The 26,933-nt window shown below is 53.8% G+C and overlaps 2 protein-coding genes across 2 annotated transcripts; both read right to left on the bottom strand.

Annotated features, from left to right (window-relative positions):
* Positions 1–4,059: 4,059 nt before the first annotated feature.
* Positions 4,060–6,182, bottom strand: LOC308524633 (mammaglobin-A-like; the record flags this gene model as incomplete). The annotated part of the gene is made up of 3 exons (XM_081099210.1): positions 4,060–4,169; positions 5,545–5,732; positions 6,128–6,182. 3 exons carry the CDS (start codon positions 6,180–6,182, stop codon positions 4,131–4,133), a joined length of 282 nt encoding a protein of 93 aa, XP_080955336.1. The 3' UTR covers positions 4,060–4,130.
* A 9,579-nt stretch (positions 6,183–15,761) lies between these two features.
* LOC308524864 (secretoglobin family 1D member 2-like) lies at positions 15,762–18,872 on the bottom strand (the record flags this gene model as incomplete). The annotated part of the gene is made up of 3 exons (XM_081099466.1): positions 15,762–15,791; positions 16,966–17,153; positions 18,818–18,872. 3 exons carry the CDS (start codon positions 18,870–18,872, stop codon positions 15,762–15,764), a joined length of 273 nt encoding a protein of 90 aa, XP_080955592.1.
* Positions 18,873–26,933: the final 8,061 nt, after the last annotated feature.

Below are 26,933 nucleotides of genomic sequence, written 5' to 3' on the forward strand. Positions count from 1 at the left end.
ATTTGCACCATAGCACTAATGAGGAGGGAGAGGGTGGGGGAAATGATGTATAACAGTGACTTTTAAAGAACAAAAAGTTTTACATTTGGTCATTCTTTTTCTTCTATAGTTCCTACTTTTTTGCCACGTGTAAGAAATCCGTGCCAAACATAAAGACACTATGATTCTGTCCTGTTTTCTTCTAGGAGGTTTATGTTTTTAGATTTTATATTTAGTCATATGGTACATCATGGGCTGGAGGTGTTTTAATATGTCCAGTTGTTCCAAAACAATGTGTTGAAACGTGTCCTTCCCGCACTGGAGCTTACCCACCTTTGTGAAAAGCCAAGTGACCATATAGACATAGTTCTGTTTCTGGACTCTACGGTTCCTTACATCTATGTGTTCATCTTTTCATCAATGCCATACTGTCCTGACTACTGTAGCTTTGTGATACATGTTGGTTATGTAGTACTGCCCCTCCAAATTTGTTATTTTTCAAAATTGTTTTGGCTATTGTAGGTCCTTTGCAGTTAAATATAAATTTGGAAACCAGATTTTTCATAAACTTCCCAAAATAAAACAAGCCTATTTGGACTTTGGTTGAGATTGCATTGCACTAAATCCATTAACCAATTTGGAGAAACTGACATGTTAAGAATATTGTTTCCTATCCATGAACACTGTGTGTACCCATGCAGGTCTTCATGAATTGCTCAGCTATATTTCATAAGTTTTACTGTTCAGGTATTTGATGTCTTTTATTAAGTGCATTCCTAAGATGTTGATAATTTTAGACATTATTGTACATTGCACTTCCTTAATTTTTATTTCTGATTGTTCAAGAATATAGAATACTCGAGTCCCAGTGCCTGAAAATTCGTGCACTCGGGGGTTCCTCAGCATGGCCTGCACCCTCTCACTCTCCGGGGCCCTCGGGTAGGGTCCCTAGGCCTGGCCTGAGATCAGGGCCTATTGGGGCTTCCCTTCCCCCGGCTGCAGGCAGCTGGCTCCACCCCAACCACTGCCAGTGCTTGCCATCTGTGCAGCACGGCCTCCTCTCATCTGCCACCTGTGGCCTCCCTCTGCAGGTAACAGGCTGGGGTGGGATGGCTTGGCTGGCCTGGGCCTCCCTCTTTCTTTGCTGGGGGGTGAGGCCAGCCCTGCGAGGGCTTGTCTGCCTACCTGATCACAACTAACCACTCAGCCTGTCTGCCTCATCGCCCCTAAGCACTGGCATGCCTACCTGATCACCCCTAACCATTCTGCCTGCCTGCCTCATCGCACCTAACCGCTGGTCTGCCTACCTGATCGCCCCCAACAACTTGCTTGCCTCCCTGATCACCGCTAACTGCTGGACTACCTACCTGATCACCCCTAACCACTCTGCCTGCCTGCCTCATTGCCCCTAACTGCTTGATTGGGGGTGGGACCAGCCCATGACGGGCTATGATGGTCTGGTCTCTGGTTGTTGCAGTCATGATGCCTATGGCCTTTTATTATATAGGATCATTAATTTTTGTATATTTATCTTATATCCTGCAACCATGCTAAACTCACTTAACCCTCTAGTAGACACTCTCAGATTTTCTACAAGTCATCTCTGAAAATAGTTTTACACTTGATCTTAGCCAAAAGGCCAAGAAGCGATTCTTCATTTATGGTGCCTTTTCCTTTTTGCTCTACTGCACTGGCTACCTACAAAATGTTCAGAAGCAGCCCTAGCTGGTTTGGCTCAGTGGATAGAGTGTCAGCCTGTGGACTGAAGGGTCTGGGTTCAACTCCGGTCAAGGACATGTACCTTGGTTGTGGATACATCCCCAGTAGGGGGTGTGCAGGAGACAGCTGATCGATGTTTTTCTCTCATCGATGTTTCTGACTCTCTATTCCTTCCCCTTCCTCTCTGTAAAAAATCAATAAATAATATTTTTAAAAAAATGTTCAGAAGCAATGGCACTAGACATCCTTGCACTCAGCTTGTTGGGAAGAATGTACCATGATGTTTGGTAGAGGTTTTTTTGGGGTTTTTTTTAATGAGTTTTATCAAACCAAGGAAACTCCCTCTAATTATAATTGCCTAGAACTTTTATCATAAATTACTGAATTGTCAAAGCCATCTTTAGCATCTATTAATCACGTAGTTTTCCTCATGTATTGATATGGTAAATTGTATTAGTTGACTTTCAAATGTTCAATCTATCTTACTGAGATAAACGTATTTGATTAACATGTATTATCCCTTTTAATGATTTTGCCTTGCTAGCAACTTGTTTAAAATTGTTATGTTGATGTTCATGAAGAATAATTGTCTGGTTTTTTTTTACAATATCTTTGTCTGGTTTAGGGATCCCAACAATACTGGTTGGCCTCATGGATGGAGTGGGAAAGTATTCTTTTCTCTTCAATTTCCCGGGAGTGGTAGTGTAGAATTGGTATTATTTCTTTCTTGAATAAATGGTAACATTTACCACTAAAATGATTTAGCCTAGTATTCTTTGTGAGATTTTAAAGTACAAGTCAATTTCATAAATAGGGCCATTTAGGTTTTTTCTTTCTTCCTGAGTGAACTCTAATATTTTGTATCTTCCAAGGAATCTGTGCTCATTTCTTCTACAATAAAATTCATTGCCATAGTTGTTCCTAATATTTGTAAAGTCTGTAGTGGTTTTACCTCCATCATTCTTGGCATTGCTCACTTCTTTCTCTCTATCCTGTTCAGTCTAGACAGGTGTGTGAATGGTTTTTGAGCTTCTCAGAGAACCAGCTTTGGGTTAAATGTTTTCTATGACTTTTTTCCAGTGTCATTGACTTCTGCTTTACCTTTGTTATTCCCCTTCTTCTGCTCATACTTTTCCTAGAGGCCCGGCCACCAATTCATGCACAGGTTCATCCTCGCGGGGGAAGGGAACGCGGGAGGTTTATGGGCCTGTCCTGCCCCTGATCGGGGTGTGAGTGGTCGATCTGTGGCGTGTCCAACAGTGGGAGGATGGGTGTAAGGACCCCACAGACACTGACTCTGCCAGCACCTTGACCTTGTAGTTCCCAGTCTCAATAAATGTTTGCTTCAGCCACCTGGTCTATGCACCTCCTTAGGCAGCCTGAGCGCACTGGCACAATATGTACAGTCTGTATCCACTCTGAACTCTGTGTTTATCACGCTTAGACGTGTAAAAAATATAGAGTTTTCATCTGAGGTTCCATTTGCCTTCAACCCAGCGACTTTCAAACTCAGGGCCTTCAGGGCTCCCTCACAATGTCCACACCAACTGCGAAGGGACAGACGCCTCTGCAAATGGCCAGGGTCAAGCAGGAGCAAAGGATACTTCCCGAAGGCCTCTGAGCCCCAGGACTGCATGGCCCAGGAGTTCACACTAAAGAACTGTGTGCATGTGAGTGTGTGTGCATGTATATGCGTGTGTGTTTTGTGTGTGTGCTGTGTGTGTGCACATGTGCGTGTGTGTTTTGCTGTGTGAGCACGCACGTGTGTGTGTGTGTGTGTGTGTGTGTTGGATAAGCTATAAATTGTGGGTGTGGAGAAAGGGACCTTTGCCTGGGCCTAGTGGTATCAGGGCACGAGGGATGTTCTGGAGAAGCGGGAGGGCGTTCAAGCCAGGATGCGATCCTGCACTGCCCGAGTCCCCTCTCTCACTGCTCTGCTCCCTCCCCGCACCTCGGGTCAGGGACAGAGAGCACCAGAGGGGAGCCGGCCCTGGGGACAGGGTGCATTGTGGCCGTGAGGACATGGTTGGTCCTGGAGCCTAAACGGCGGTACTCGGCCCAGAGGGTCCTGGGGATGAGGGCGGGGGGAGAGGGGGGAAGGACACCATCCCAGGGACAGGGTCCTGTTGGGCTTCGATGCTCAGGGGCAGAGCGCCCTGCAGATCCCGCATCTCATCCACGAGTTCTGTACAGAACGCCCCTGTCCCCGCTGTGAGCAGCGCAGGGTGAGGGGCGTCTCCTGAGTCCCCATTCGGTCAGTAACCAGAGAGCCTTGGTGCTGCAGGCGCTTTATTGGAATGAGCATGTGGGGGAGGTTTCAACAATTGTCTTGCAGTTTCAGGACCAAAAGGCACAGAGGGGAGCTAAGCTGTGGGTTCTGCCATGAGAGTCGCTGTCGGGCCATTCTGTCGTCAGAGGGAAGGTCATGTGGGTCAGTAGGAGGCACACTGCCTGCTGTTGAATATTTTGTCCTGGAAACAGACAGAGAAGCACTCACACCCCCTCTCCCACAGAGGCCGTCCTGGAGCACAGACGTGGCCTCTCCTTGTTTCCCGGCTGTGCCCGCACCCACGGAGAGAAGCGGGCGGGGTTCAGCCAGAATTCTCTCCTTGTCTGTCCCTCAGGAGGCCCGTCCTGATGCCAAGGGCGCGGCTTCCAGACCCGGTCCCGCCGGGGCCCTGGGAGCCCTTCCCTGCGCGTTTCCTCTGCTGTGAAAGAGGCCTCCCCGCACCCGCTGTGCTGCCCCTTCTCCGTGTCTCAGCCCAGCAGGAGCCCGTGTGCATCTGGGGGCCGCGCCCTCCAGGGGTTTGTCCAACCTCCGTTTGCAAAGAGAAAGGCCGTCACCTGCCATGAAGGGGCTGCTCATGGCTTCAGGTGTGATTATGGTCAATGCCTGTCCCGTAAATAGGACCCTGTCACCCTTTTCAATGGACAGGTTAGTCGTGTTAAGGTCCCAACCTCCAGGGCCTCCTCCTGTCGCTCAAGTGCAGCCCCGGGCCCTGACCGTCTCCCCCTCCCCCACCCTCCGCTGGAAGCCACGCTCTGCCTGTTCCTCAGAGACTGGCCCTGCACAGGTCACAACGTGTGTCCTTTCCTGACGCGCTTATTTTTATCATGGTTCCTGCAGATCCCCAGCTTGTCAGACACCTGTGTCAGAAAGCTCCTAGTTATGCAGATGTTCATGTCTCTGCTGGGGCAATATTTCTCTGTTGCTGCCTGGATGTTTGCAATGGGCCGTTTGGGTCGGGAATGAATACCAGGAAAGTCTGAACCATGTCTGTTCCAAATAGAAAGAAGGTCTCCTTGCTTATACTGAACTTTGTTTTCTACAGTTCCACCAGCCATGGCGGGTTCATAGCCAAGGAGTCACCTTGTCACTCATGGGCCTTCCTTCATGCCCAGGACGTTCAACCACTTCTTCTAGCAAATGTGGATGCTCCAAAGGGCACTGGGAATCGCGTTCCTGAGAGGCGGGATCTGCCTGACATGTAGCTGTCTGCTCTCTTTAGGAAATTCTTTAAAACGCTGTCCTATTTGTGTTGATCACTCGTCAATGTGAGGGTCCTCTTGAGAATCAGATGTTTGGGGCTGAGGGGTAGGCAAGCCTTTGCCCACGCACTCTCCTCCCTCCTGGCCTTTCTCCTGTGTCACTCTCTCAAGACTCCACCACGTGAGCAGGCAAACCAGCCCCGGCCCCTGGCATGGCTTTCTGGAAGTCAGCACCCACGTAAACTGAGGTTACATGAAACATGATGAACACTAGCTTTTCAGAAGTTAGTACCAAACTGAGGGCTCGCGTGTCCCTGGCCAGTGATTCAAGGGCAGGTAGGAAGAAACCGACATTACCATCATCACTTGGATATTGCTCAGAGTTCTGTTACTCTGGTCGAGAAAGCACTGCTTAAATTCCCTGAGAAGCTGTTTCGTGGTATCACCCGGTATGAACTCTTCAAGACTTTCGATGTATTGATCCTCCGTCACCAAAGGATCAATGGTGTTATCGATCATCTCCTCCAACCTTTGGCAGCCAGAACCTGGGAAGGAAGCACACAAAAAGCCAGGCTCAGTTCCAGAGGACCAACTCCTTGCTGGGCGTAACCATGACGATTGTCATCTTCTTACCTCCCAGTAGAGACAGACATTCAGAGAGATTATGGGCAATGGTCCGAGTCCTCAATTCTGGGAGAGCAAACTCAGGGTCTTGGATTTTCTCTGAGCAGCAAGACACCTGACTCCTTGTCCCCCCTCCAGCACACAACGCCCCCAGCTCCCTGGCATCCACAGCCCAGAGAGCCAAACACGAGGGAGCCATGAGGAATGAAGACACCAGAGAAAGGAGGGGCTCTGGCCTGGGGCTTGGGGAGCAGGAGGTCCGCCACAGGGGCCCTGACACCAACCTCCCCCCAAGCCTGGTGCTGGCAGTACTCACCGGCATAGCAGGAAAGGGGGAGGGCGCTCAGCATGAGGACCACCACCAGCTTCATGGCTCAGGCGCTGCTGTTGGCTGGTCACTGGACGTGGCAGGGAGGAAGGTCTCACTTTGGAGGTGAGAGCCCAGACTCCTCCTTTTATTCTCCTGGCGGCCACTTATCCCTCCCACAGATGATGGAATGAGTCACGGGATGAACCTGGCATTGGGCCCAGAAAAGACAGGAGAATCATCTAGAACCCAGCCCGCCCGTGGTCTGTTTGTAGAAGCCAAGGAAACAGAGCTTTAAAAAAATCTGAGAATTTTCAGAACTGCCATCATGGTAATGACATTAGATGAAATTCATGCCGAAGTGCTTGCGAAATAAGAAGGTAAATTACAGCACTGTGAGTCTGTACTGTCATTCTTGTGTTTTTATTATTGTGGTCCTCATTACCTCTTCCTCCTCCTCCAGCTCATCCTCTCCCTCCACGTGCCTCCTCCCCTCCCCTTCTCCCTCCACCCCCCTTACTCCTCTCTTTCTCTTCTGCTTCTGCCAAGTACAGAGATCTTCACATCCTCTTTCTGTGCCTCCTCCTCCACCAGTCACCTGGGCTGGGGGCCATACCACCCAGCGCCTGTGGAGGGCAGGCTTTCCTCGCCCATAGACTGAGTCAGCTGTCTCTGTTGGGCAATGGCAATAGCTTCTCGCCTTGGTTGAATGTTGTTTGTGTAAAGACTATTTCATTAGTTAAGCCAATTTTATAAATTTAGTTATAAATGTAGAGTTACATTTTGTTCAGTTTTGTTAGCATTAGGGTTTTCCTTCCACTGGTTCAGTAGATGATGGGAGAAGTAGAATTACTGATGCTTAAGGGAGGCAGTGCTGGATTTCGCAATGATATCTGGGCGCGTGCAGATGTGGACTTGCATCTTGGATGCCACCGCTACCCTTGAAGTGTCCTGGGCTAAGATAGTGCTGGTTGTCCTGAGCTTCCTTTCCTTCGTTTCTACATGAGCATAAATGACACCAAGGCTGCTTTTGTAAGAATTCCAGACACTCCATGTAGAAGCCTGGCACAGGGCTTAGAAAGGGTAATCATGACTAATGCCGATGTTTCATCTACACATTCATGCATCCATCCATTCATACATACATGCATAAATAAATACACACATCCTTTCATCCACCCATCCATCCTCCCAAACATCCATCCAAACATACATCCATCCATCCATCCACTCATCCATTCATCCATTCATCCATTCATTTATCCCTGTATCCATTCATGTTCATATCAACCAGGATTCTCCTAAGACTGGGCCCTGTGCTTCATGTCACAGATTCAGCCACAGGAACAAGTTAAAGCAGAACCTTGCACCTGTGCAGCTTACCTCTAACTGGAAGGCCACAAACAAGCCTGCATTTGAATATGAAGTAAAGGGAAAGTGATTGTGTCATGAACAACAGAAATCCAATAGGGCAGCATCCTGTGAGGAGGTCCAGCAGGCGGTCCCACCAGGACTCCTTAGGTTGTGTGACTTTTCCTGCATCAGTGAACAGTGAATCCAAGGGACCTTCTGGGGAAGCCTGTTCTAGGAGAGGCAACAGCACGTACAGAGGCCCTGAGTGCAGATGGCACTCGGCAAGGGAAGGGAAGCATGGGGAGTGTGCCTCTCGGTGTCAGACAGGGACAGGCCACCTCATAAGATGAAAACACACATCAGTTTAAGCAGTGACTGTATGAAGGAACAAGACAGCCCACGTGGCTTAGAGTAAAGAAAAGAAATGGATGAGAGAGCCTGAGAGATGAGCCAATAGTTAATGACCCGTGAATGCACTGTCCTCTGTGTGGATGATTTCGGACCCATTTCTTCCCATCATTCAGCTGCATCCTACGTTTCCAAGCACAATATTGGTTTAGGAAGAAGCTAGGGATAAAGAAGGTTGTGTTCTTACGTGCTCACCTTCTCCCAGTTGACCATTGTTGGCCATCATTCCAAAGGCACCGGAATGACATCATGATGCAATGGGAGACTTTCTCCTTGAACAGGACTCAGTGAGGACTCTGCTGCTGTCCCCGTGGTTAGGGACCGGCCCTGTTGTCTGCTGGACATTGGGCCCTCAGAGCGAAAGCAACCCCATGTCATGTACAATAAAGGCTGTGTTTCTCTACTTCCATGTTTTCCCCAGAGCCCACGATGACCATTCTCAGGTGCATCATAGAGCTATAACTCGGCTCCCAAGAGACTCATTTAAAAGAAGTGTTCACGAGCAGAAATGGATCAAGCCAAAGGTGTGAATGCTTGTATTGCTGGCCTGATGGTTTCAGCTCCCAAAGGTCCTTTGACTCGGGTCCCCAAATTAAGTTCAGAAACTAGACCTTTGAAGTAAACTTTGGTTTCAGTGTTGGAGTGACATCTCCGGGGCATCTGCTATGACGGACACTGCTGTAGAGGTGAGCTCCTCAGTCAGAGGTGGGACATAAATGTGCGGTTAGAATTATATCTGACCGGTGCTCAGGCTCAACCAAGACCTAAGATACACTCACACTAATATTCTCTATTTGAGGACTTGTCATACTTAATAAAAGTAATAACATTCAGTGAGAGCTATTGTTATTCTCAGTGATTCACTGAAAATAAAATCTAAATAAGGATCTTTAGTGTATAAGATCTTTGAATTTTTCATTCATTGTAAGTTAGTTAAAGAAATTAGCTCTACAGTATTTGGACACAAGAAACTTTCTACTTTACTTCTCACTGATTCTGTAAATCTGGCTCTGGCCCTCAGTTCCAGGGCTGTTGAGACACTAGCCTCCAGGATGCTCTTGGAGGTGAACCTCTTCTTCCTTAAGGTCATGCCAATATCTAGAAGTTGGTTGGGGCGGTACTTTCCCAGAACGAAATTCAGGACAGGCTCTGTTCCTTGATGGCAGTGAGATGTTTGTTGATCTTGTTGTCTAGGCCTAGAGCAGGCACCTCCCATGGCTATAGCCAAGACAGCTGTGGGGTGTCACAGGGGGCCTCTTTGTACAGTGGGAAGAGATCTAGACTTGTTGTGAGGCCTGAATTAGGTACAGCCTGTAACTCCACAGAGTAGGTGCTATCTACACGTCAGCTGCCAGCAACCCTATTTAATAAGAGAGTAATATGTAAATTAGCCATCACTCCATGACAAAGACGGCGGTGCCCTAAGTGGCCGGGGCGAGATACTGGCGGCATTGCTCTGGCAACTTGAGCCAATCATCCCACCCAGTTGCATGGGGGGAGGAGAGGGGATTGGCCTCGGGCTGGAGTCCGTGGCCAGGAATGCTGGGCTCGTGGTGTCCGCCTCCACAGATATCCCGCGTCTGTGCCCCAGCCAGGCGGAGGGAGGGAAGGGAAGAGCCCTCTGGCCAGAGTCCGAGGCAAGGGATGCTGGCATCGTTGCAGGCCAGTCTGAGGGACCGCCCCCCCCCCCCCCACAACCCATGCACGAATTTTGTGCATCGGGCCTCTAGTTAATTTATAAACCTGAGAAGACTGTTCTATTAAACGCTGGTGGCCAACAAGAACCACTACAGACCATGGAACTTTCTGCTGCACAACTCCATCCTCTAAGAGATCCAGAGATAATTATGTTCAGATACGAGGGAAAAGGTCAAAGTTGAAAATTAAGCTCTATATTTTGATCCATTCTTACCTGATATTTTTGACTCCTTGAAAGAGTTTCACTGAGATCTAGTTTATGCAGATCTTCTCTTTGAACATAGTCTACATAACGCTGGTCTATTAACCTTCTCAATAGCCAGCCGCTGCCGGTGCTACTTACATCCAGGTTCAGTAAAACATGAGTGGCCAGTAATGGCACCTCATTACTCCCTGCGGAGCACTGGTGAGCACTTCTCTTGTCTTCACAGCAGCAGCCCAGTGAGCAGAGTGATGAAGAAAACAGTGTCCAAACGGGGGCACTTCTGACGGGAGAAGAGGTCACTGAACGGGGGGAACGCCAGGGCAGCAGCACAGACCAGGACCCTCCTGAGCACCTGACATGTGTGGTCTCCCTCCCATGAGCTGGGCTACCATTTCCCCAGCTGCACACAGTGGGGCAACAGAAGTCAAGTCCCTTGACCAAGGGCTCCCAGGTAGTGGGGGGGGAAGGGGGGCAGAGCCCGGTAGGGAGCCAGGTGTGCTGATATCAGAGGCAGGTCTCCTTAGTGTGACTCTTATGGCCCCTCACGTTATGACCCAGGAGGCGTCCTGTGCCCTGGACTTGCCCAACTGCCCTGTGTGGGCTCCAGGCAGATGTCTGAGCAGGACCCACAGTTTTCTGCTCGAGGCCTTGGCTCCAGGTGAAGTCTCCTCCACCGTCCTTGCCTGAGTCCCTTCAGCTGGAAACTCTTTATTTATTCCCGATGCCACAGCACAGACAGCCCATTTCTTGTTTCGGACGGTGGCCTTGAATCTCTAGGGATCCCCTTCCCAAGACCCTGTGGCTTCTGGGTGCACCTTTCACCTGGTGACGGGGACCTGACGCCAAGGCCCTTTCCTCCATGTTGATTCCCTGGAGGTCATGCCCTGCGCTTTTCAGGTTTTTGAGTGACAACAGTGATACAGTAGGTGTCTAATTATGTGTAACTTCCTTAAGGAACAGGATTTGCAATTCTAGGAAGAATTCTTTGACTGCATAACATGTTTACTTATTGGGTCCATTTAGAAAGAGATGTGCATTTTAATTGGAAACTCTAATAAAGGCAAGGCTCCAACCCTACACTAATCCCAGGCATCAGCCTGACATCCTGGTCATCCTGGTGCTAATACCGAGTTCTTTGTGTTTCCGGAGAGAACTGTGGCATCACCATAGGTAGGACAGGTCAGGAGAGCAAGAAGTTGGAGCTCTGACATCCAGGCCCTGGGCCACCTCTGTCCTCCTGTTCGTTATCAGTAAACATTAGCTTGATCCCATGGAACACGGATCCATCTAATGCCTGGGGACAGGGACCCGGATGTGGAAGCCGATTCAGGATCAGGTGTTGCCTCCAGCCAGTTCCCCTTGGCTCCTTCACGAAAACCCTGAACTTTACATAAGTTGATGTTTCCACAAATCGTGTGGTTAAATATTTAATCCCCACACACTTGTGACAGCCTGTAGGGCTCATTTGATTTCTACACCATTATCTTCTCATTCTGTTACTAATTTTCCCTGCAGCTCATGCCAGAATTTCCTGCAGACTGTGGGCCTCCAGTGTGGGAACCCCTGGCCCTTAGGGGCATGGCAAGGGGATTCTGAGCGGTCTAAGGATACTTCTTTCCAATGCCTCTTTCCTGGGGATGATCTTCCTCCTCCTTGCGCCCACCCCTGAGGACATTTGTCCGGGTCCAGAGATGTCTTTGTGTCCCCACAGGTGGGTGGTGTGTCACTGATATCTAATGGGTGAGACCGGGTTGTTGCTAAACGGTACACAGTGCTCAGGGCATCCACACAGAAGAGAACTCTTCTACATCCAGTGGCACCAGAGCCCTGGCTGAGACACCCAGTGATGGAGAAATCTCTGGAAGCCTTGTCGCTGGTGGAGTGTGAGGTGGTCTCACACTCAGTGGACAGTGAGTGGAGCCTCAGTGCAGACCTAGGCCGACAGGTTGGGGCCCGTGTGTTCTCCAGCTCGGAGCTCAGCTTCAAGGTGGTGACTTCGCCTGGCTTGTCCTCACTCCTGGAGGACCTCACGTTCTCCTGTCTGCCATCCTCATGGACTTTGTCCTTCAAGGTCCAACTCAGTCCTCACCTCCTCACAGAGCTGCTCTTCCTGGAGAATGCAAGCTCATAAGGCCTGGTCTCCCTTGAATGTCTATAGGCCTTTAATTTCTTTGATAGAATCTCACGCTAGTGATACACCTCACATCTCCCTTCTCTGCCCTGTGTTAGGTCTTGTCATTTAACATGCTAAGGCAGTGGTTCTCAACCTTCCTAATGCCGTGACCCTTTCATACAGTTCCTCATGTTGTGGAGACCCCCAACCATATATTATTTTCGTTGCTACTTCATAACTGTCATGTTGCTACTGTTATGAATCATCATGTAAATATCTGATATGAAGGATGTATTTTCATTGCTACAAATTGGACATAATGAAAGCATAGTGATTAATCACAAAAACAATATGTAATTATATATGTGTTTTCTGATGGTCTCAGGTGACCCCTGTGAAAGGGTTGTTCGACCCCCAAAGGGTCACGACCCACAGGTTGAGAACCGCAGTTCCGATGGATTCCTTAAGGAAACCAATGAATCCTTTCAACAAAAGACATTGCGTTTCTCCTGAGTTTGGTTCAGTGTGGAAGCCACGTTGCCTGAAATGAGTTGCAGCACTCACTGGCCTTGCTGCACGCACCGTCTTTATGTCACCTCTGTCCCCTCCAGGGTCAGCCCAAACCCGGCTCCCCATTAAACAGTCACCTCCCCTCCCCCACCCAGCCCCGCCCGTGCAGCCTGTGGCCCCCTCCCCCTCGGTCAGCAGCTCAGGAGCAAAGGCCTGTGCAGACTGGGTCTCTTAGTGGCAGAGCCCGTGAATGAGGATGGGCCAGCAGCTGCCAGGCTGGCAGGACTGGGGGCCCTGAGCACAGGCCTGAGGGCCCAAGGGCAGAGCTGGGGGGCCGAGCTGAGGCCTGGGGGGCCAAGGGCAGGGTCCCGGGGTGCCTGTTGTGCTGGGAGCTGCTCCCCCTCAGGCACAGCCTTGCTGTCCCCCCAGGTCAGCAGGCCCCACCTCCCAGGCACTGGGGACCGCCCTGCAGGCAGGGAGCTGAGGCCTGGGGACCACCTGGGCTCTCCCCGCAGAGAGCCCCACACCTTGGTCCTAGACGGGGCAGGGGCATCCCTGCTTCTGAGTCTTCCTGGTGGGTTCTGAGAGGATCTGAGCCAGGTGGCAGGGGCCGTGGGAGCACATGTTTTGTCCCCATGTCCGGTGGTGGTGACCGCCCTCACCTTCCTGGAGACCAGTCACCGGGAAATGGGAGGCAGGACTGTGACCTTCCCGGACCCCGTCCGCCCAGGGGCTGCTGGCTGCTGGCAAACTCTGAGGCAGTTTACAACTCACAGCAATGGTGATACCACTTGTCCTTCTTACTGTGAATGTAGTCACTGTGTTCTCACAACCACGCTGTGATGCGACTACCACATCACAGAAAGACACAGTGCGCACAGACGGCTCACTATGCCTGTGTGTGTGCCTGTGTCTGTGTGCATAGGACTGTCTGTATATGTCTGTGTGCATATGTCTGTCTGTGTGCATATGTCTGTCTGTATGCATATGTCTGTCTGTGTGCATAGGACTGTCTGTATATGTCTGTGTGCATATGACTGTCTGTATGCCTATGTCTGTGTAAATATGTCTTTGTATATGTCTGTCTGTATGCATGTCTGTCTGTGTATATATATCTGTGTGTATATGTCTGACTGTATGCTTGTCTATCTGTATGTCTGTATGCATATGTCTGTCTGTGTATATATCTGCCTGTATGTATATGTATGTCTGTATGCATATATATGTCTGTCTGTATATGTCTCTGTGTGTGCATATCTGTGTGTCTATGTCTATGTATGTATGTATGTATGAATATGTCTTCCTGTGTGCATGTCTGCCAGTGTGCATGTCTCTCTGTGTGCATGTCTGTCTGTGTGTATGTCTACCTGAATGCATGTCTACCTGTATGCATGTCTGCCTGTGTGCATGTCTGCCTGTGTGCATGTCTGTCTGTGTGCATGTCTGCCTGTGTGAATGTATGCCTTTGTGCATGTCTACCTGTATGCATGTCTGCCTACGTGCATGTCTGCCTGTGTGCATGTCTACTTTTATGCATGTCTGCCTGTGTGCACATTGGTCTGTATGCATATGTCTGCCTGCGGGCATGTCTGTTTGTGTGAGTGTGTGTGTGTGGGCGCACACGGACACACACAGACGAGTCTTGCTACGCGTGTCTCAGGGGTAGGTCTGTGTGTGTGTAACTATGTGCATCTCTGTGAGTGTCGCTGACTGTAAATTGTGTGTCTGTGCACAAAGGTTTATTTTAGGGGTGAGACTGAGAGATGGCCTCCGGAGGGGAGACGTGGAATGGGCCTGACCGAGGAAGTGGTCCCCGGTCCTGTGCAGGGAGCAATGTGGAGGCAGAGGGACCCCGACATACCCACGTGTGGGGGTGTGACCCAACGTACCGCCTGTGTGAGTGGCATAAAGACAAGGATGGCTGAGCACAGATCCGGGCCGAGCAGGGAGATGGTCAGAGGGCGCAGGGACGGGTTGTGCAGACCCTGTGAGCAGCACCAGCGGGGGCCTTGGCCCTCCCGGCAGGACCCCAGCCGGTGTCTCTCAGGCTGTGGCAAGAGCTCAGAATCCTGTGTCCACCAAGCACAGGCTGTAGACTGAGCACATCATGTGCTTCAGAAAAGAGGCAACTGAGTGTGCGTGTTTCCCGATGTGACACACACACACTCACTGTGGCCGCAGGGGCATCGCTGATAACATGGCACCATCGGCTATGCTCTCAGTCATGTGGGCAGCATGTGCCCTTCGTCATGGGAGACGCTGAGGACTAATGAGACGTTCTCTTCCTGGAAACATGGGGACCATGGCCTAGGCTCTCAGGTGCAGAAGACGGGCCGGTTCCCCGTCCTGTGGGAGGTCACTGTGGGGTGGATGCGCAGGCTCAGTGCAGGGAGGGCAGCTCCGACCCCAGGGGACCAGGTAGGAGCCTTGGGCACAAGCCGGGAGGGACGAGGGCAGGACGATGACGATGGCTGTGCAGATGGAAAGGACAGGCTGTGCGAGGGAGGGGGGCCGTGCAGGGAAACGGGGTGGCTCACAGGTGACAGGAGTCAGATGATCTGCAGTGGGGCCATAAGCCCCAAACGTTCCATGCCCTAAGCCCTGGACTTCCCTTTCTTCTCTGTGGGGACTTGGCAGCTGCCATAAAGGTACAGATTCTGAGTGTGGGCGACACCCTGGATCACCTGGGCCTGTTCTCTGCCACCCACATGTGGGGGAGGAGGAGGCAGAGGTTCCTAGGAAGGAGGCGCAATGGCAGCTCAGGGGCCCTGGAGCCCATGCAGCCAGACAGGGACTGCATCCGCCTCCCCGCGGGAAGCCGCCAGGAAGAGCTTCCCCCTGGACTTGCACAGCCAGCAGTGCCTCCGCACCCTGGGGTCTGGGCAGAGGGTGACGGACCGCAGCCTCCTGTCCTGGCCCCTGGGACAGACTGCCCTGACCCAGTGCGCGGCGGGCCTGGCAGCAGCCGCTGGAAAGGAGTCTGAGCTCTCAGGTGTGTGGCTGGCTGAGCGGGCCCCTCGGGGATGGAGGTGCGGGAGCCTGGGTGGCTCATGCAGGGCCTGGGCCTGGGAGGCCTGTGCAGAGACGCGGGCCGGGCCCTGAGCCAACGTTCCCCTGTGATCCGCCACCTCAGGTGCCAGGTCACTGCCCATCGGGTCAGCGTGATGCTCTGTTGTCACCACCCAAGGCCCCTCATGATGCCCCCCCCCCACGGCCAGAGACTGGGATAAAACAAGACAAGCGGGACGTGCAGGGCAAGTGATTTATTGAAGCAAGACGTTGAAACCTCTACATTTTCCAGGGAAGGTCAGGGCATCCTTGAAAGCAGGGGTCCTCGTAGGTGGGGTTTGTGGAATCTATTTGTTGCACTTTTTCGCGATAGCCTCCTGAAACAGACACAGAGAGAAAGGGCCGTCAGTCCCGCTTCCCCTGGAGATGCCACGACATAGCGTGTGCTCACAACCAAGACGCGAAGCATTGCAACCAGCACAGGCCAGCGGGGCGGCGGGCAGACAGGGTGCAGGTGGGCATTCAATGGTCCTGGTGCAGGCCCAGCAGCTGACACATCAGGGAAGAGCCATGGCCACGGCCGGACGCACACGCCGAGGGACCCAGGAGTGGCCTCGGGTTTCTGATGGAGCAGGAGGGGTTCGGGGGCCGAGATCCCGGGATTTGCTTTCTCTGAGTCCCAGGTTCCAGGACGGGACTGTTCACTCCAGAGTGGACATTGGGGGGGGGGGGAGTGGCGGGGGGGGCGTGGCCAGGCGGGAGAGGCCACGGGAGGAGCTGCCTGCGGAGATCTGCAGCCCGGGGGTGAGGTGTGGGGAGGGGGGGAGATGGGGACGGTAGGGGGGGGTGGGCGACGTGCAACCTGGTGGTGCACTGACATGTCCACACCGAGGCCCAGCGAGTGGGGACGCGTGCTGAAAGCCCGACCTGGTTCAGGGGTGGAGGAGCTGAGACACACCCCTCCCCCCAATGTCTGATTTCCTCAGAGAGACAGGGAGGCGGTCAGCTCCACCTGTGGCTGCAGAGGACAGACTGGGTGGGGCCCTGCCCTCTGGCCTGATGGCTGAGGAGGGAGAGGGACCAGGGGACAGGGACTGGGCCTGGCTGTGCAAAAGCTGCCAGAGCCCCACCTGCCTCCCTCCTCATGGGGCGGGGCCAGCTCCCTCCCTTCCCTGCCTCCCCCTGCACCCCCACCCCATGGCGTTCCCCAGGGACAGGGCCTCCTGCCCCCGTGAGGGACCTCGCCCTCCAGAAGGCTCCCAGGCAGGGAGGCAGCAGGGTCTGGCCCTTCACCATCACCGCCTGGGCCCTGGCTGTCCCCCCTCAGGACCCCTGGGGAACCCGGAGCCCAGGGAGGGGCCTGCAGAGGCCGTGCAGCCTGAGGCTGGCCCAGCGGTTGTCGGGTCACCATCCACCCTTGGCCCCGGGCCCCTCTCTCAGAGGTGAGCAGAGGGACCGGTGCCCCCGCCTGTGCCCCCCAGAGCAGCGCCCTCCTCCCGCCTGGCCATGCAGCTGAGCAGCAGCCTCAATGCACAAGGAGAAGGGAGTTACCATAACGTCGTAAATTTTGAGTCTGTTGCTAAAGGACATCCGATCTACGCAATACTTCACAGCCATCGTGGAATGGTAGGCGGGTTCAGGTGCCGGAAACGTCTTGAGGATGGAATAAAAGAGCGGTTTGATGTCCAACAGGAAGGCTCTCGCTTCGTTTTGAAGGGCTGGACAGGTTTTGGCATTTGCTGGAGGAGAAGAAAAAGAAACACATTGGATGTAGGAAAGTCACTGTTCCCCACGGCTCCCTGACCTCAGATCTAGACAGGAACCCCAGGGACTTATGGTCTCCTCCCATACTTGTGCCCAGGACAATGCATCTCCCCAAGTCCTCACTGGCGCCGGGTCACAGAGCACGCAGCGGAGCCCGGATGGAGCACAGGTGACCACCCTGGTCAGTCTTCCCTTCACCAAGTACACCCAGGCCTCCCAAGAGTCCCCTGCTTTGCCCCAGTCACTGTCCCTGTGTGAAGGAAACCCCTATTCTGTAAAACTACTGTTTGGAATTCTCTGCTAGTCTTTGGATGGGCTCTTATTCTGAAAAAGTAACTTTGCTTTCTAGCCTGCTTGAATAGTGGGGGAGATAAACTTTACTATCTGACCTTGTAAGCCAGAGACTAGATACACCCAATGCCATGCCAGGTGCATGTTTTAATTGGATAGAACTGTGTAGTTTTCAAGGCCGCCGCCAGCAACACACAAAGGGCTGGCTCTTCTATAAAAAGGGAAGTTCTGCTTGTAGCTGTGCTTAGATTTGGATTCATTTCCCTGAGCCCGCCGCGGTGAATAAAGTGTAACTCCAAGCTCTCAGAGCGTTGTTAGGTTCTGGTCCAGTTTTTTTCTGTAGCACCTGGATTTCAAAGACGCAGCTTTGCCCCTCAATAGAGCCTCACCTGCCTTTGTCAGGCTTCTGGGGGAGGGAGCTGTTAGCCCTCAGTCTTTCCAGGGAAGGGGAGGGTCAGGTCCTGGCAGAGGGCCCAGAGGGGGACAGTAAATGCGGAGAGGAGGGAGGAAGGCTCCTAAGGGATGGAGGATGCCCTTGGAGGCTCAGTCTAACACTGGGATCATGTCATGGGAGGGAGAGGGCTCAGGCTTCACCGAGGAAGTCTGTGAGTGTCACACCTGACGCTGAGGCCAGACCAGGACTGGCTGTTTGGTTCCGCCCTGAGGACAGAACCCCCTGGAGGGGTCGCAGGGACTGGGCTGACTTTCCACCCAGTGGGTTGTGCTGAGACCTGCAGGAACCACTTCCAGGTCTGGATTCTCCATCCCCACCCTCAGGCCTCTGGGTCTCAGAGCCATGTGGACACTGGCCACTCTGAGCCGCAGGCGGCACTGCTCCTCTTGAACTGAGCCCTCTCCTGCTGGAACGTTCTCTGAGTCTGAACCTAGGAGTCCAAGAGCCTTGGGCTCACCTGGCACCTAAGGGACCCTGGGGAGACGGCGGTGAGACCAGGGCGGCCTCGGACCCCTCCTCTCCGCCATCGCCCCAGCTGCTCTCCTGGGCGCTGGGTGCGGGAGGAGAGGCCTGGGAGATGCAGCCTGTGCTCCAGGCCACAGCGCTGCGGGGGCAGGACCCTGGCTCACGAGAAGGTGACTCCGTCCTGCTGCTTCTGGGACACACACCAGGCGGCAGTGGGGCCTCCCACGGGACCGCCCACACTGGCCTGCGGGGGTTTCTGTGGAAGTTCCAGAGCCCCGGGATCGGACACCCCGAGTGCTGGGCTGTGGGGGCAGGTCCACAGGGCGCGGGAAAGGTTAGATTCTGACCGTCCCCCCTCCCCATGTAAGTCACCTGGACCGGAGAGGGGCCCTTCCCGGCTGATGGTGTCTGAGTGGACGTGACACTCACCGTCAGAGCAGCAAAGGGCCAGCGTGACCAGCAGCAGAGACAGGGCCAGCTTCATGGTTCCTGGCTGAGCGATCAGCTGAGCAAACCGTGAGCGCTGAGGAGCTGGACTGAGCAGCCTGGGAGCCCAGGGCTATTTGTACCCAGGGAGCCTCACTGGTCCTGCCACAGGGGACGGGCAGGTCACAAGGCCTGGCTTCCAGCCACCCTTCCTCATGGACGGCTGATGCCATCCATCAGCGCCACAGCCCGGGCACTTGGTCAGAGCGGGAGTTGCTGGCACGGGGCACGGCTCCCTTGAGCACTGCCCGAGGCGGGAGGGTCACAGTGCGCAACCTGTCACTGGAGGGGAGCCCCTGGGATTCAGCTCCTTCAGTGCGGACAGGGTCCGCTTTGCTCTTCCCTCAGCCCAGGGCCTGGCACTAGAAGGGGGCCAGCATGTGACCCTGCGGGAGATGCGTGGCCCCGAGTGAACGAGCTCTCAGTGTGGCTGGGCCGCAGCCTCAGGGTAAAATGGTGCCCGCTGTGCCAGGGCTGCTTAGGGCAGTGGAGGGAGTCAGTCCGTGGTGTCCGCCTCCTCAGAGAAAACAGTGCCAAGAGGAGGCCCACCCTCCCACTGCCCCCTTCCTGCTCGAGCGCCTGTGGAAAGCCATGCCCACACCTTCAGATCCACCAAAGCCCACGTGTCCTGGGGACGCTTTCTCTTGTCGGTTCCGAGGTGGCCCCTGTGGCCATCGGGCTCCACAGGAGAAGCGCCCACAGGGCTGGTCCCCACCTGAGCCGACCGTGGGCCGCTGCTCCATGGGCACAGGGAGGCCGCCCGACTCGGAGACAGGCTGTGGGAAGCAGGTGACGGCCAGCGGGCTTGAGACCACGCAGCACAGACAGGATTCTGACAGGCGTCGGGCAGGGGGGCCTGTCAGACGGAAGGGAGGTGCATGGCACTGACGCTCCGGCTCAGCCGCTTGCATCCGGGTTTCTGACTCAGTCCCGTCCTCTCAGTGATGCCACCTCGTTCCTCCACCTGCTCAGCCCTTTCTCCTCTCTCTGTTTAGAGAAGCTCACTGACGGACGCCACGTGCTGGCGGGGTGCGGGGCGGTAGTAACGCGTCCTCGCCGAGGGAGGGGACGCACAGGAGCTCGGCCACTCGGCAGGACAGCTGGGCAGTTCCCTGTGACCGGCACGCCCTCTCACCGCACCCGGCCCAGCACCTGAGACCCCGGGGTCCCGGCAGCACCGGGCCTGGGGCTGACCCCGGGAGGCTCCGTGTGTGTCGGGAAGGAAGGGGGAGGTGGGACCTCTCTCTGCTCTCTCTTTGTGTTTTAATCCCACCAGGGCCATGAGAAGCACCCAGTGGGCGCCTCTATAAGGGCTGGACGGGCATTCAGGCGGCAGCTGGAATGGGACCTGACCAGGAATCGATCCGGCAACCCATCGGCGCACAGAGTGACGCTCAACCACTGAGAGGCCCTGGCCAGGCTGTGGATACCTTCTGTCAAGTTTTCTGTGAACTAAAAGCTGCTGTGAAGTAAAGACTAGCAAACACAGAGGCTCTCAACTTGTTGAAAACATTCCCTTCTCACCGGGGTGGAAGCATATAAAAAGCCATCCATAAGTTGGTCATAATCCTATATAATAAAGAGGTAATATGCAAATGGGTGTCATGCGCTCACACCCTTGTCCCTTTGTGCTGGGGCCGAGGGACTTGAGGCCAGGCTGGGGTATTGAGGCCACACTCCCCCCTCCTAGCAGGACTTCACGGGGGACCTGAGGTGGCTCCCCGCACCTGGCAGTGCTTGACGAGGTACCTGAACCTATGCCCCGCCCAGCAGGGCTTGATGGCGGCCCTGAGGCTGTGCCCCATCCTCCAGCAGGGCTTGACAGAACACCTGAGGCTGCACCCCGCAACCAGCGCCAGGCTGGGGACTTGAGGCTGAGCCACCCGCCCTGCAGGACTTGATGAGGGTGGGGCTGGCCAGGTATGGGTCTCATGAAATTTTGAGGCAGGCGCGGGTGGGCAGGGACTAGACTCTGGGTCCCCCAGGCTGCCCCAGACTCTGACAGGAGGGAGATTTTCATATACATTTTATTAATTTTCATTCACCTCTGAAGCTTCTATTGTAGAGAAAGGGCAAATCGCAATATTAAAATATTCCCTTTAATTAATTCCCTTTTAATGTGCAGGAATTTCATGCCCCAGACCACTAGTATCTAGACAATTGATCAAACATCAGAGAAATCTAACACACTCTAGTGAGAAACGCAGTGAGAACGGATGAAAGTTGATGCTGTAGCTGAATTCAGGATCAGCCCAGGGACAGGAATCCTCCCTGCAAACCTGTCACCGGGGACCTAACAGAAACAGTGCCCCTTGGCGACAGGAACTGTAGCAGCAACAAAAACACACTGACGTCCACACACTGGAAGCAGGCAAACCCTAAGGATGAAATCACCAACATTTCCTCAGCGACAGGACCAGGGATCTAAGAACACCACGCACACACCTTGCCCTGAGGGACCATTGGAGCATTTACAGTCCCCTCTTCGGGTGTCACTCTGCAGGTTCACCCCTGATCAGAGCCCTAACCGGCAGCGTCACACATTGCTGAGAACCTGGAGGCCGTTTGGGTCTCTCTTTCAAATGTGGGGCGTTCCCCTCAGTGGGTTGCGAGCAAGAGCCCATCGTCAGGGCCAGACCCGGGTTCAAGCTCACCTCTGGAGCTTCCCGCTGGGGGGATCCCAGCAGGCGCTGAGCCCTCTGCCTCAGTGTCCTCGTCTGGAAATAAGGGGACAGCACAGATGTGCGTTAGGACAAGTGGGTTCATCCAGGACAAATGGGCGGCGCCGTCCCTGGCAGCCAGCGTCAGCCATTACAATTAAGCACCAAAATGGAAAAATGTGAGTGACAGTCGAACAGAACAGCCCGCCTCGTCCCCAAGGCCAATATCAGGCGACCTCACCGGCTCTGCCAGGAGGAGTGTTGGTTTACCCTCCGGGCTGATGGGCGTCGGAATTTGGCTCTGGTTTTATTGGGATTTCTCTCCGGCACCACCAGCTGGTTACTTTTCAGTCACTTAATTGACCGTTTAATGGTCACATCTAAACGAGGCTTATTGTGACTTTCTAACCCTTCACCTTGGGAACTGGAGTCAGGGAACAGGAGGGGGTGGGTGCGGACAGGGATAATGTCCCCAAGGCCCTTGGGTCTCTGCACTCCCGTCCTCAGCAGGAGGCGCTGGTCACGTGAGTCCCTTGGATCCCAGGGCCCCTCCAGCGCTCAGGCTCTAACTGGTCCCCAGGTGCCTGGGATGGAGGCGCCTCAGACATCACTTCTGGGTCGTGATGTCCCCATGGGCTTGTGCCGTCTAGGAGCCTCTGGAGACACCGGTTCCCATGGGCCCCTCCCCATCACACACATCCTGTTCCGTGTTACATGACAGAGGCACACAGGTCATGTCAGACCTGCAGGCATTCACTGCACAGGTACAGCTCTCGCACCAACGAGCAGCGTCAGTGACGTTTGTGGAACTCTATGACAGTGGCCTCCCTGTCCTTGCTTTGAATGGAATTAAAGAAGGACTCTTACCCGTGGCCGACAACTCATTACAAGTAATTTTAATATACTTTTATTGATCTCAGAGGGGAAGGGAGAGGGAGAGGGAAATAGAAACATCCATGATAAGACAGAATCATTGATCGGCTGCCTCCTGCACTTCCTCCACTGGGGACTGAGCCTGCAACCCGGGAATGTGCTCTGTCCAGGAATCGAACCGTGACCTCAAGGTTCATAAGTCGATGCTCAACCGCTGGCCAGACTGAAATAATGTTGAGTGATAGATCCCAAGGCATTTTAGATCCATACTCTTAAGGGCGCATGGAATTGAGTGACATGGCTCATTCTTTTCACATCCGCACAATCATGTACAAGCATGTTTGCAGTTAGGCCCCTGAGGGTGGAAGCCATGACTACAGTGGCCTCTGTGTGACCAATAAATGATACCCCCATGGATAGAGAACATGGACACCAGCCCCCTCCCGCGCATTAGGAGACGCATTGATCAAAGGCATTTCGCTTTGAGAAGAAGCATCAAAAACAGAAAGGTCCCTGATGGCGCCCAGATCAGCCACGTGCCCCACCTGACCAACTGCAGGCGCCACGCTACTGCCTCTGCCCCTGCCCTTGTGCCCTGAGCCCCGAGATCCAGGCCCCGAGGCTCCCGGGACACGTGTGAGCTGCTGCACACGCCTCCCCCTCCCACAGAGCGCCTGCCGCAGCCTCCTGCACCCAGCGATGCTCTGGCTTCTTGCTCTGCGCTCTGAGCTCCAGAGGGTGGCCCAGGCTATGAGCCGGGGGAGGGGGTCCTGAGCTTCAGAGCGTGTTTCCTTCCTCTGGTCATCCGTCTCTTGCCAGAACTCAATCGTCCTGTAAGGCTCAGTGTCCTCTGTCCTTCCCACAGGTCAGCCCGGGCGGCCTGGCTCCGCTGTTGAGCATCAACCTCTGAACTGGGAGGAGAGGGCTCCTGAGTTGCAGTCTCAATCCCTGCCCCCTCTACTCCCCCCTGACCCTCCACCCCCACCGCATTCCTCCTTTGCACAGAAATCTGCTTCTACAGGAGTTCCCCAGCCCATGCTCGGCCCTCACTCCCCAGGGTGATGTCTCAGCAGGGGCCCCACCTGTTCTCCATCCGCGTGGAGACACTTCTAACCAGGTGTTGCCACTCTCTTTTCCCACCGCACTGGGGACTGTACTGCTTTGTTCTTCAATATCACGTTGTTGATTTGAAGACCACTTTATGGTTTAGTGTTTAATATTTGGTGGGTTTTGTGGGGGATTTCAAAGGAGGACGCGCAGGCGTGAACCCCAGGTCCAGTGTGTGCTGTGGACACAGCCCAGGTGATGTGGATTCCCATGGGGTCCGGGCTTTGAACTGTGGCGGCCCATGGAAGTGCGTTTATGGGGTGTTTCTAAGGAAACATCACTCCCGCTAACTCTCCTTTGGACATTGTTTCTGTCCTGACAGCCTTGGTCTCCGACACTGGATGGTAGTGACAGAGAGGAGAGGCCTTGATAGCAGGGAGGTCGTTTCCGTGTTGCTTAAGGGGGAAGCGAGCCCGGCTCCCCGGGTCCAGTGTGGAACCTGTCTCTGCAGCCACCACTGAGGGGCCCTGATGCCTTCCCGGGGCCGCAGGGAGGGGGCAGGGGGACGCTCAGCAACATCAGGATTTGGGGTGCGGATCCCCCTTCCACCTGGGGCTCATGTGGACTGAGTCGGCTGGAGAGAGGCCGTTAACTTGTCTGAGTGTCAGCACCTGGAGGCGATTCTGTCTTTACAAGAAAATAACAGGAATTAAACGATCGCATCTGTACAAGACCCCGCCCCGGGTCTCGGTCAGATGATCCCCTGACAGGAGCCGTCCATGCAAACCCTGACCTTCCTCTCCAAGAAGGTACTTCTGAGTCACCTTCCTCCCTCCCAGCTCCTCCTCCACGGCCTCCTCCTGTCCTTCCACACCACCAGGCTGGTCACCTGCTGCCCCTCCAGGCCCTGTGCCCTCCACGCTCACACTTCCCCGGCTCAGCGGCATTTGTGTCTCAAGCTTCCGGGGCCCCCGGTGGCCCAGTTTCTCGTCTGCTGCTCTGTGGGTGTGACATCGGAAGAGACGGCCATTAAGTCCGCTGGGCAGGGCTATGGAAAGGCCTGTTTTGTCAAGAAGAGAAGAGCTGGCTTGGCCAGATAGAGCATCAGCCTCGGGACCGAAGGGTTCTGGGTTCAGTTCTGGTCAAGGTCATGCACCTTGGTTGCAGGCTTCTCCCTGGCCCGGGACCTGGTTGGGGCTCCTGCAGGAGGCAACCAATGGATGTGTTTCTCTCACATCGATGTTTCTCTCTGTCTTTCCTCTCTCCTCCACTCTCTCTAAAAATCAATGAAATAATATCCTAAGGTCAGAATTAAAAATAAAGGAGAGAAGAGCTGGCCCGTCGTTTGGAAGGAGTCCAAATCCAAGTGAAACTGCCATTTGGAGTCACTCTGGCCCTTGCATCCAGAGAGGAAGCCTACAGGCGCCGCCTAGTGGCGGGCGGTAGACTGCACGTGTTCAGGGAGAGCCCAGGTTCTGCATGAAACGGCGCCCCCTGGTGGGCAGGACTCACAGTTGCGCTCAGTCTAAGGAAACTCAGGCTGCTCCCTGCTGGGTGCCAATCCCCCTGGGGACCTGACTGGCCACTCCTCACCCCGCGATCCATGTGAGAGGTCCGACATCTGGGAAATTAGAACCCACAAAGGACATAAGTGAGACGAATGGGATCATAAATAGTTGAATTAATAATCCATGAGCAAATGCCAAAGTTATGAGCCATCCCCCACCCAGTAAAAAGCCCCACAAACTCCCACTTCTGCCCATGACGGTACAGCTTGTGTGAGACCCACACGTCCCCCAAGAACAAGCCGAGCATCTACAGGAAATGGGAAGTGAGCTGCCTGACGGAGTCGGTGCGCCCCAAGGCGGCATGGACTTGAGGGTCAAGATTCTAGGCAAAGGGCAGCGACAGAGACGGGGGCGCCACTCGGCACCTTTCCCCTTCGGGCACCTCCAGGCCCCAGGAAGACGAGGCGCAGGATGTTGAGAAGCCAAACAGCGGGAGGCGAGAAAAGCCACTTCGAAGGCAGCGGTAACAGTGGCGGTGTCCACTGGGCGGGTTTACAGAGTCACACGTGTGATGAGTTAAAAGTGTAGGGAGATCAGCCCTGACACCTGATTAGCCATCTCGTACTGGCGGCTCCTTGAAGATACGTGGATTCTACACCCTTTGGCGTTTGCTCTTGACCGTGTCTTAGAACAGACCTGCTTCCTCTGCAGCAGGTGCCGCCACGCTTTTCAGCCCCACGTTTCCTCACGGAGCAGCTGCGCTGGGCCTGGCCCCTGCGGCTCCGCTGGCTGCAGCATCGGCCTCTCCGCCTCTACAGGTGCCCAAGGGAGCTTCACAATGGAGTCCCAAGCCGCTCGACAAGACAGTCACCTGGTGTCTGGGTCGTTGGCAAACCTTTAGAGGTCAGGGCTGGGTTCCCTTCTCATGCCTGCTCTTCTCTCTCCTAGACCTTCTGGAGGGACGTTGGTATCATGGAAGCCCAGAGGGAGCAGATACCATGGCTCCTGCCCAAGCAGAGTTTACCCGGCATCCACTGCTGCTCAGCAGACGAAGCTGTCCACAACCTAGAGCAGTGGTTCTCAGCCTTGGCTGCACATTAGAATCACCTGGGAATCTTTTTAAAATCCTGATTTCTGGACCTCATCCTCCAGAAATTCTGTTTTTTTGTTACTAATATTGTGGCCCCACCCCATAACAAAGAAAGAATTTCCGGAGATGAGGCCCAGAAATCAGGATTTTAAAAGGATTCCCAGGTGATTCTATTGTGCAGCCAAGGTTGAGAACCACTGACCTAGAGGAAGCCATGAAGCAGCTGTGCCTCAGGCGACCTGAGTGAGACAGGGAAAGCCTCGTGAGGCAGGTAACAGGCGGGGGCCTGACAGGCAGTGGCAGGGAGGCGAGGGGGTGGGCTACAGTTAGGGGTGGGCTTGGCACACATGGATGGGTCCTGTGGACGCCAAGAGAGCCTAGATTAGGGGTGGGGAACCTTTCCTTCTGCCAAGGGCCATTTGGATGCTTAGAACATCACTCATGGGCCATACAGAATTATAAACTTTAAAATTAGCCTGCTAACTTTGATCAAACATTTCAATAATTCACCCCTAATGCCTTGGCAGGGCAACCAAATGATTTCTGGGGTCTTATATAGTCTGTAGGCCGGACGTTCCCCACCCCTGGCTGAACCTGTTTCTTTCGCCTTCACTCTGACCAGGTGGTGATCATTACCAACTCGATTCCTGGAATGTGGTCAGTTATTTGCACCGTAGCACTAATGGGAGGGAGAGGGTGGGGGAAATGATGTATAACAGTGACTTTTAAGAGCAAAAGTTTTACATTTTGATCATTCTTTTTCTTTTATAGTCATATTTTTTTGCCATGTATAAGAAATCCGTGCCAAACATAAAGACACTACGATTTTGTCCTTTCTTCTAGGAGGTTTATATTTTTAGATTTTACATTTAGTCCTATGG

This window comes from Myotis nattereri (assembly GCF_964212035.1).
Source record: "Myotis nattereri genome assembly, chromosome: 9".
Taxonomy (NCBI): domain Eukaryota; kingdom Metazoa; phylum Chordata; class Mammalia; order Chiroptera; family Vespertilionidae; genus Myotis; species Myotis nattereri.